This window comes from Coregonus lavaretus (assembly GCF_964263955.1).
Source record: "Coregonus lavaretus genome assembly, contig: HAP1_SCAFFOLD_9911, whole genome shotgun sequence".
NCBI classification, from domain to species: Eukaryota; Metazoa; Chordata; class Actinopteri; order Salmoniformes; family Salmonidae; genus Coregonus; species Coregonus lavaretus.
In genome coordinates, this window is record NW_028163042.1 from 2,042 (window position 1) to 11,813 (window position 9,772).

Here is a 9,772-nt window from a genome sequence, read left to right on the forward strand (position 1 = left end):
AAGGCAGAAAGTCTCTGAGAATGGATCCCAGATCGGAGAGTGGGGTCACGGCCCCTCAAGTTAGGAAATCTCTAAGACCGAGCCTTTCTAGTAATGTAACAGTAGAATAGCATGAACTGAGTAAGAGCTGCCAACTCTCATGTAAACTCTCATTGTTTTTCCTGAGGGAACATTCTCTGGCCTAAAGTAAACCAGATATATGTAAATATTTGGTAATGATCCTCCTTTCAGACATAGTTTAAAGTATATTAGTAGGGGCTACATCATAACAACCACTAATGTACAGTCACAGTAGTACATCTTATTGTGTGGGAGGAAAAAGGACATGGGGTTTTCTAAAGCTTCTCCCCCCTGAGGTTGAGGTGACTGAAGCTTTCTTGGCTCTCCTTCTCTCTCTGTGTGTGCGTGTGTGTGCGTGTGTGTGTGAGGCTTTCTTGGCAGGCTTGGTGGATGTAGGGATTTTACCTACCACGCTTATAGGCTCCCTACACACAGAGAGGGCCTGAAAGGAGAGAGAGAGAGAGAGAGAGAGAGAGAGGGAGAGAGAGAGAGAGAGAGAGAGAAAGAGGGGTGGGGGGGGGGTAGAGAGAGCTGTGACCTACTTTGACCCGGGGGGAAATCGGACTGATGTCCTTGAAAACTCTCGTTAACGCTCTGCTTGAACCCTTCTCCAGAAACCTGTCTTGTAAACATGCCATAAGCATGATATAACATACGTCATAACCTGTCATAGCCTGTCATACCAACTGCTCCCAGCCGGCCCCCCATCTAAACCTTGAACTCTAACAGCAGTAACTGCAGAAGTTCTATCAACACTGTTTCACAGGTAACATAACACTACAACTTACTTTATGGCTCATTTTATAGAGCATGGTGTTTATAGGACAGTGGGGCGATTCAAAGCTCCTTTCCTGTTTACTTCAGATAGAGTAGTTACTGTTATGAACTGGCTCCATGTCTTTAATGGTGATGTAAAAGGCTCTAACTACAGAACCGTGTAATAGGAGTAATAAAGTGTAGCTAGTAAGGAACATGAGTTTGGCTACTTTTCACTTTTAGTGTAGCCTGGTTCCAGATCTGTTTGTACTGTCTTGCAATTGTTATTGTCATGCCAAACAGCACAAACAGATCTGGGACCAGGTTAGTTTTAGAGAGACCGTCTACCAACAACTCTCAGAGGACTCCTTGAAAGTGCATCTGCATTCGTAGAGATGCGTAGGAAACAGAACAATTGTTTGAAAGAGGTTATAAATGGCTGGGTTTTTGGGGCAAAGGGTAATGCTAATAACCCAATCCATAATGCTTGCACTCTGTTCTGTCTCTTGGGTACAACAAACCAACTGTGTCAACTTCTGCTCGTGGTTTTGAGTTATATCCAGGATATAGGTACTTACAACAACCATAGGATGTACATCACTATGGTATGCTTTTAAAGCCTCTTCTAATTGGCTACAGAGCTATTGACTAGGGAACTACACCAGTAAAGCCTCTTCTAATTGGCTACAGAGCTATTGACTAGGGAACTACACCAGTAAAGCCTCTTCTAATTGGCTACAAAGCTATCTACTCATGAACTAATATACCAGTCTGTCTCTCCTCTATCTCCAGTTTAGCCCCAGTCCCTGTGGACTGAGGATGGAATTAGCAGTAATAGGAAAGATATGGTTGTCCATCTGGCAACCAATTCAACCATCATCATCCAAACCACACATGGAGTTGTTGTGTTTCCTCTCTTTGAGCTTTTACTTGGGTTTTTCATTGGAGCTGTCAAATAAAAACGGACTGCACCCATGTTCCCTATATAGTGCACTACCTTTGACACCCTATTCCCCATATAGTGCACTACTAGGACATATTCAAATCTTGACAGTAATGAAGGGCTGTTTACTCTAACGGTGGGAAACAGGCAGGGGTCAGGGGGTCAGGGTTTGACCTTAACCTCTAGGTGAAAGATAGAATGCACCTGTTCAACCTGTTCAACTGACAATGGGGAGTAATGGTTCTAGAAGGTCTGATTTAGAATGGGGTTCTAGTTTGAATGGGTTTTTACAATTCTTGTTTGGTTGATATTTTTCTGATACAGTATGTGTTGTTTTGATAAAATGGAATTCAAAAGTATTTTCGTTTTTTGGTGGTATAGGGTTAGGGTTAGGCCACCCTGGATGCATAACTTTTTCAAACTGCATTCAGAAACAGTACCTTATTGTGTTCAGGACATGACAACAACAACAGGTCAGCTAAAGCAAAGACCGACTGGCACCCAGGCTAGTGATAAAACATTTTAGGTAACAAAAATCCACAAGGTCTATACAATTATTTACATGTTACAAGCTGCACTGCAGCTTAAAGTAAATCTCTATAAAAACACATAACACTGAGTTATCAATATATATATCAATACAATATTGCATTACTCACTCAACAATCTCTTTGATATGGCTGACATTTTCTCATTTTTCACTTTTAAAGCTACAAGTAAGTGCTTTTCTCGAGGTCACCATAGCAACAGCATTCTAGTCTAGTACCAAAACCACCCTATGAGCAAAAGACGTTGAAAAGACACTGAAAAGACATTGAAAATACGTATTTTTGGGAAAAGACATTGAAAAGGTTAAAACGTGTATGTATTTTCAACCAATGTTGCTCACCAGGACTACACAACACTGCATAGTGATCTCGATCTCATTGATTAGTGCCCACAGTCCTCCCCATTCAAAGTACCTGAGAGGAATACATCGTAAGGCAGAGGAAAACCTGTGTGTATCATCGGCTGCTTTAGGCACAACACCAGGACAAACAAAATCCAACTCAGACATTCCATTTGGTGAGCACTGAAGGCACTACAAAGGGACAACCAAAATCAACCCAGAGTTTCCATTTGATGAGCACTGAAGGCACTACAAAGGGACAACCAAAATCAACCCTGAGTTTCCATTTGAATTTGGTGAGCACTGAAGGCATAAGCACAAGCAAAATAAAAAATCCAACACAGGCGCAAGTTCCCTCTCTCTCTTCTCTCCTCCTTTTTCATCACTGAACTTTAGGCATGATAAGACAACCAAGATCCCCCTCTCCCTCCACTCTGATCACTGGACACTAGGCGCCAACAGGTATCCATTAAAGGTAATATAGACATCCACGTCATCACTATAGACAGCGTTCTCCCTCTCCCTCTTGTAGAGCCTGACCCACACCTCGTCGTTCAGCGCCAGGTCCATCATAACACTCTGACTCTGCATGATGGACCTCTCACTGGGCTGGGCGTAGAGGATCACCTGTTCCTTATCGTTGTGCATCAGGTGGAGGTAGGTCTCCTTGAAGTTCCACGTGTGGATGTTCACGTTGAAGAAGTAGATACCCGGGATGAAGCAGTAGAATTTACCTTGAGAGAAAGGAAGGAGAAAGTGATTAGTTAGTGTCAGTGTCAGGTGTTTTAGTGCTGGGCTGGAACAAGAACCTGCAAATAAGTGATGTTGAAGAAGTTGATCCTGGGATGAAGCAGTAAAATGTACCTTGAGAAAAGAGAAAGGTGACGTGTTAGAATCGGGTGTTTTTTTATTATTAGTGATGGGCTGGAACAAAAGCCTGCACACCAGTGACTTTGAAGTAGTAGTAGACGTAGCAGTAGAATTTACCTTTGAACATGTTGAAAAAAGTGTGTGAAAAACAGTGTGTGTCTTCTTGTGGTTCTTCAATGAATTACCTTTGAACATGTTGAAGTGCTCGTGGGGGTTGACGAACACCGTGTCAAACACCAGGGCCTGGTAGTAGTCTATACTGTGGAGGGATTTACGTCTCCCTACAGAGAAGGAGGAGTGCTGCAGCTTACAGGCATCTCCCGGGGCGCCCGCCTGGCCCTTGTTCCCTTGAGGACCCATGGGACCCCGGTAACCATGGGGACCTCCTTTACCGTTTTTCCCTGGCATTCCTTTATCTCCTCTGTCACCTTTATCACCTGGGGAGGGAAAGAGAAAGAACATATGGAGTTTCTATCTGAGCTAGCATGAGCAAGGAAATACCTCTCTTCTGGTGTGTGTGTGCTCCCTTATCCAAGGGCTTAGTGGATTTTCCACACCCATTGACCATATATGGACATCTCTGATGCTTTAACCACCTGATCTAAACAGGCCCCCTCTTGTCCAGATCCTGCTTACATTATCCTGCTGTAGATACAGTCGCCTCTTAGCACTCATGTGAGGTCAGTATTCTCTCTGATGTCTAGATAGTGGTGGTTAGGGTTAGGATGTCTAGATAGTGGTGGTTAGGGTTAGGATGTCTAGATAGTGGTGGTTAGGGTTAGGATAGTGTAATCCTAGATCTGTAGTTAACCCTTCAAGCCATGATTACTATCAGTAGGACAAGAATTTAAAAAGCATCTGGACATTGTGCTTTATAATAACCAATACCACTTTTAGAGAGTAATTTAGAGAGTAGACTTAGTTAGCCATAGTTAGTCTCCACATATATATATATATATATATAGTCTTAATATAGTGTCACGTTCGTTGTATAAAGGATTGGACCAAGGTGCAGCGTGGTATGCGTACATAGTCGTTTATTATAGAAACACCGACAAAACAACAAAAGCAACGTAACGTGAAGTTCTAATGGGCTACACATAAACAAGCCAAACCAGAAACAAGATCCCACAACATAGGTAGGCAACATGGCTGCCTAAGTATGATCCCCAATCAGAGACAATGATCGACAGCTGCCTCTGATTGGGAACCACACCCAGCCAACATAGATCTACACATAGATATTCACACCCTGACCAAACCAACTAGAGATCTCTATGTCCGGGCGTGACATATAGTTAGCTAGTTCCTCTTTTCTAACTAAACTGGGTTGTCACAGTGAATTAGTATAAATCCTCTCACACACTGCACTGCTTGATTGTATGAGGGTGTGTGTGTGTGTGTGTGTTTCAGTGCCAGGTGAATACTGCCTTCTGGGAGCCTCCCTCCCTCCCTCCCTCCCTCACACACTGTAAACAAGGATTTCAATTAATCTAGAGGTTTTTAGAAAATGTGTGTGTGCATGTCCATGTGTGTGCCATGCTTCTAAGTCAGAGAAACGTAACTACCTGTTGTTTTTGGGATAGGGTCAGATGAAACCATAAAGACACACCAGATGAAACAATACATCTCCTGGACTATTTTAGGGGAATAAGGCTTGGAAAGGTAACACACATGTCCTCACAAGGCCTTTATCTCTTTGAAGAGTGTGTGTGTGTGTGTGTGTGTGTGTGTGTGTGTGTGTGTGTCTCTGTGTGTGTGTGTCTGTGTGTGTGTGTGTCTGTGTGTGTGTGTGTGTGTGTGTGTGTGTGTGTGTGTCTGTGTGTGTGTGTCTGTGTGTGTGTGTCTGTCTGTCTGTGTGTGTGTGTGTGTGTGTGTGTGTGTGTGTGTCTGTGTGTGTGTGTGTGTGTCTGTGTGTGTGTGTGTGTCTGTGTGTGTGTGTGTCTGTCTGTGTGTGTGTGTGTGTGTGTGTATGTGTGTCTGTGTGTGTGTGTGTGTGTGTGTTCTATTTGAATCCCTGTTTCTTCTGTATGTGTTCTTTCTTCTTTAAGAACGTTGGCCTTGCTGATTACTGATCCTGCCAAGTGTCTTCTTTTGAACAAGCTGTGACATCCTTTTAAAGGCTAGTTTTGGAGGACTGGCTTGGGAAACGTTGCTCTAAGGCAATGCCTATAACTCCTCTTGTCTGTTGACTTGGGAGGTTTCTTTGTACTGTACCTTTGAGGTTGGTCATCTAAGATACTGATAATGTATTGATGTGTGTGTGTGTGTGTGTGTGTGTGTGTTGTCCCCTACCTTTGAGTATGGTCATGTTGATATAGGTATGGACCTCTGGTGTGGCGGCAGCATGGTGAGCAGGGTGTGCAGCAGAATATTCTGGGGGCTGCAGGTGGTCGCAGCATCGTCTGCAGGGTCTTGGGGGAGGTCTGGAGGGGGAGGGGATGGACGAGGCCAGGGGGAGGAGCAATAGGACGGACAGATACATCCCCAACATGATGACCACACCTGAGAGGTGGGGGGGAGAGGTGGAGCGAGTTGGAGAGAGGTGGAGAGAGAGTGAGAGAGAGAAAGAAAGAAGAAAGAAAGAAAGAAAGAAAGAAAGAAAGAAAGAAAGAAAGAAAGAAAGAAAGAAAGAAAGAAAGAAAGAAAGAAAGAAAGAAAGAAAGAAAGAAAGAAAGAAAGAAAGAAAGAAAGAAAGAAAGAAAGGGAGAGCGAGAGAGAGAGACAAAGAGGGGAGAGAGATAATGAGTGAGATCAGGGACAGCTGGATGTGTTGTTATTGGCTCATATACGGGACATGATCACTTCTCTTTAGTGTGTGTGTGTGTGTGTCACTCAACCTACCTGCACATTCTCACACCTGCACTGTATTAAACATGAAAACATTACCACCATATTACCACATCCACTCTGTACATGTAAACATTACCAAACAACCATATGAAAACATTAACATCGACGGCCAGCCATGTCCACATGAACTCACGATTGGACACATTTCCAGTGTCTCTACAAGACATCTGTTAGTGGGACAGCGACAGGTCATCAAGCCCAATAATGGGACAGGGCCAGGGACAAGCCCGGTAATGGGACAGGGACAGGTCATCAAGCCCAGTAATGGGACAGGGCCAGGGACAAGCCCGGTAATGGGACAGCGACAGGTCATCAAGCCCAGTAATGGGACAGGGACAGGTCATCAAGCCCAATAATGGGACAGGGACAGGTCATCAAGCCCAGTAATGGGACAGGGACAGGTCATCAAGCCCAGTAATGGGACAGGGTCAGGGAAAAGCCCAGTAATGGGACAGGAACAGGTCATCAAGCCCAGTAATGGGACAGGGACAGGTCATCAAGCCCAGTAATGGGACAGGGACAGGTCATCAAGCCCAGTGTACACACACCATAGAACCCATGTTAACTTTGGTAAGTACCATCACACATTCCCTCTCTCTCTCTCTCTCTCCCTCTCTCACTTTCTCTCTCTCTGTTTCTCTCTGTCTCTCTCTCTGTTTCTCTCTCTCTCTCTCTCTCTGTTCCTCTCTCTCTCACTTTCTGTTCCTCTCTCTCTCTCTCTCTCTCTCTCTCTCTCTCTGTTCCTCTCTCTCTCTCTCTCTGTTCCTCTCTCTCTCACTTTCTGTTTCTCTCACTTTCTGTTTCTCTCTCTCTCTCTCTCTCTCTCTCTCTCTCTCTCTCTCTCTCTCTCTCTCTCTCTCTCTCTCTCTCTCTCTCTCTCTCTCTCTCTCTCTCTCTCTCACACACACATTGTTTTAGTTAACATGGAGGATCAGCCAAACTGCTCTGGTGCCGTGCCCCAGTCACTCACAGTGCACCATGGTGGGGTAATTTCATTCTGGCGTTAGGCCTGGACTGACACACTGGAGGTCCTAGACAGCCAATCGCTGTGTGTTACATCATTGTCTCAGGCCAGGGAGGTACAGTGAGAAGTGACAGGAGAGAGAGGGAGCAGGGGTGGTGGAAGAGAAGGGGGAGGGGAGTGAGTCAGAGAGTCAGAGAGAGAGAAAGAGAGAAGAGACAGAGACAGAGAAAGATCGAGGGGAGAAGAGAGAGGGCTTTGCAATCTAGGGAGACTTTTGACATCCCAGTAAATGCTGCTCTAGACCATTCCATCAGTCCATGATGGAACAATGCTATAGTTCCTTCTAGATCTTCATGGCTTGTGGTCCTAAACTATGGAACAGTATATTTAGTCACATTTGATTGGGTCTAAACAGAATTCTCAAGGTTTCAGCTGGATCATGTTACAAAAAGGTTTGCTCTAGACTAGATGCAATTTTCCATAACCCTTAATACTTGAGTCTTTGTGCATTTAACTTCTAATCTGCATAAGATCAAATAAAAAAGTTCACAAGCCCTTTTACAGTACCAGTGATTTCATTGGCTTTAACCTACCTAAAGTAGGTTAAATATCTTGCAGGAGTAATTGAGACTAAAGCTGTATTGGCAACGTAAGAGGGTTATGGGTTCAAACACAAGACTCAGGCCAAGTTGCAAAGTCAGAAGCCCTGCCTAGTTCTACTATTTATCTTCTTCAAATCTGATTTGAAACCTAACCCTAACCACACTGCTAACCTGTTTCCATACGTTTTTACGACATTGACAATATTGACTTTGCAGCTTGGCCATCTAGTGGGAATATCAGAGGCAGGCAAAGCTTTCTCACTTGGTGTCTGAATGATCTGGTCACATCAAGTATCTCCCCCAGGAGGTATCAGTGGGACATGAACACTAGCATCACAAACCGTTACCTGAATAAACCTGTTACTTCCTGCTTGAGGAGAGGAGCGGTGATTTCACTACTGACATTTAGGACCAGTTTGACCGTATTTAGGGAAGGCTTTGGCTCTGGGTTGAGAGAGACCCATGTTGAGGGGTTAGAGTTGGACAACGCTGCAGAGATGGATTGGAGGAAGGAGAGAGAGAGAGAGAGAAGAGAGAGAGAGAGAGAGAGAGAGAGAGAGAGAGAGAGAATGGATGAGTGTGTATGTGTGCAAGTATGTGCATTTACCTGTATGTGCGTGCGTATCCGTGAGTGTCTGTGTGCGCAAGCACCACGTGTGTGTGTGAATCAGTGGGACAGACCGAGATATAGGGCCAAAGAGGAAATCCCTGGTGTTTACAACGCTCTGGAATGTTAACGGTCTTTACAACAATGGATCGATGGTTAGAATGATGGATGGATGAAAGTATGAAGAGAAAGAAGGGAGGAAGCTTTAGTTTCACTCTGTGGGAAGGTTATGAGATAACCTACTTTTTACAGTGTGATCATTCCCTGCTGTTCACGATGGCGTGCCAATATTGATAAACAGTAACACTAGTATTATAACAACAGTACTGAGAGTCTTTACATTTTTTTTTTACAGTATTAGAAACAGAGAGAGAAAATGAATCCAGTTAATTGAGATTGTAGTCATTGAAGAACCCAATAGTACGACATTTACAAAGTAAAAGAGAGCTCATTATCCCAACAAATTTTTAAAGCTGTTTTTGCAAAACAGTGGTGGGGTTGCTGCTTTGTTGTTGTTGGAACTGCAGATTGCCATTTTAAATGTCTTTGCCATCTGCCATCATACATTAAAGTGATCAGTTATGAATAACTTAATACATAATTTGTCAATAGTTTGGCTATAGCCTTCAGTTGAGGCAAGTTCAAAAGCCAGGAAATAATATATATATTCTTTTAAATATAAAATGCAAATGTACCGTGTTGTATGAAAATGTTTGTATACCCTACTGAATTTGTTGTTTGTATGTGCATAACAATGTTATTTCTGTCAACATTGTAGAATTGACCCAGAGAGAAAAAAAATGCCTGCCCCCTTGTCTTTCTGTCATAATGGATTCATTATAGCAGCCACGTCTACACAGACGCACAGCATACATTTATCTGGAACACATCCTTATACAAAGCTTAAGCAAATAAATACTTGTAGCAATGTGCTTCTTGGAAAATATTATTCAAGTTTCCATTCAGGCTCAAATGCACAGAACACTGGTGAGTTGGCTTCTCTTGGGAGTAACTTATTTTCCAAAGAAAAAAACTAATTCAACGGGGAAGCAAGAGCTCAAACGTGTTCTGCATCGCGCGCATTCATGCAAACAATTTGTTGACTTGTCAGCAATAGATATAACAATGTTATTATACAGTTCCCATTTGACAAAGTCCTGATTCACTTACCTTGTGTTCCTCCTAGCGATGCGGGATCAGCTTGTGCGCGAGGAAAATGTAACTCAGT

At 43.6% G+C, this 9,772-nt stretch overlaps 1 protein-coding gene across 1 annotated transcript; it reads right to left on the bottom strand.

Annotated features, from left to right (window-relative positions):
- Window positions 1-3,086: 3,086 nt before the first annotated feature.
- On the bottom strand, window positions 3,087-6,012 carry LOC311118561 (complement C1q tumor necrosis factor-related protein 1-like; the record flags this gene model as incomplete). The annotated part of the gene is made up of 3 exons (XM_084193351.1): window positions 3,087-3,382; window positions 3,704-3,955; window positions 5,814-6,012. The coding sequence occupies 3 exons, from the start codon at window positions 6,010-6,012 to the stop codon at window positions 3,087-3,089; spliced, it is 747 nt and encodes a 248-aa protein (XP_084049477.1).
- Between the last annotated feature and the right edge of the window lie 3,760 nt (window positions 6,013-9,772).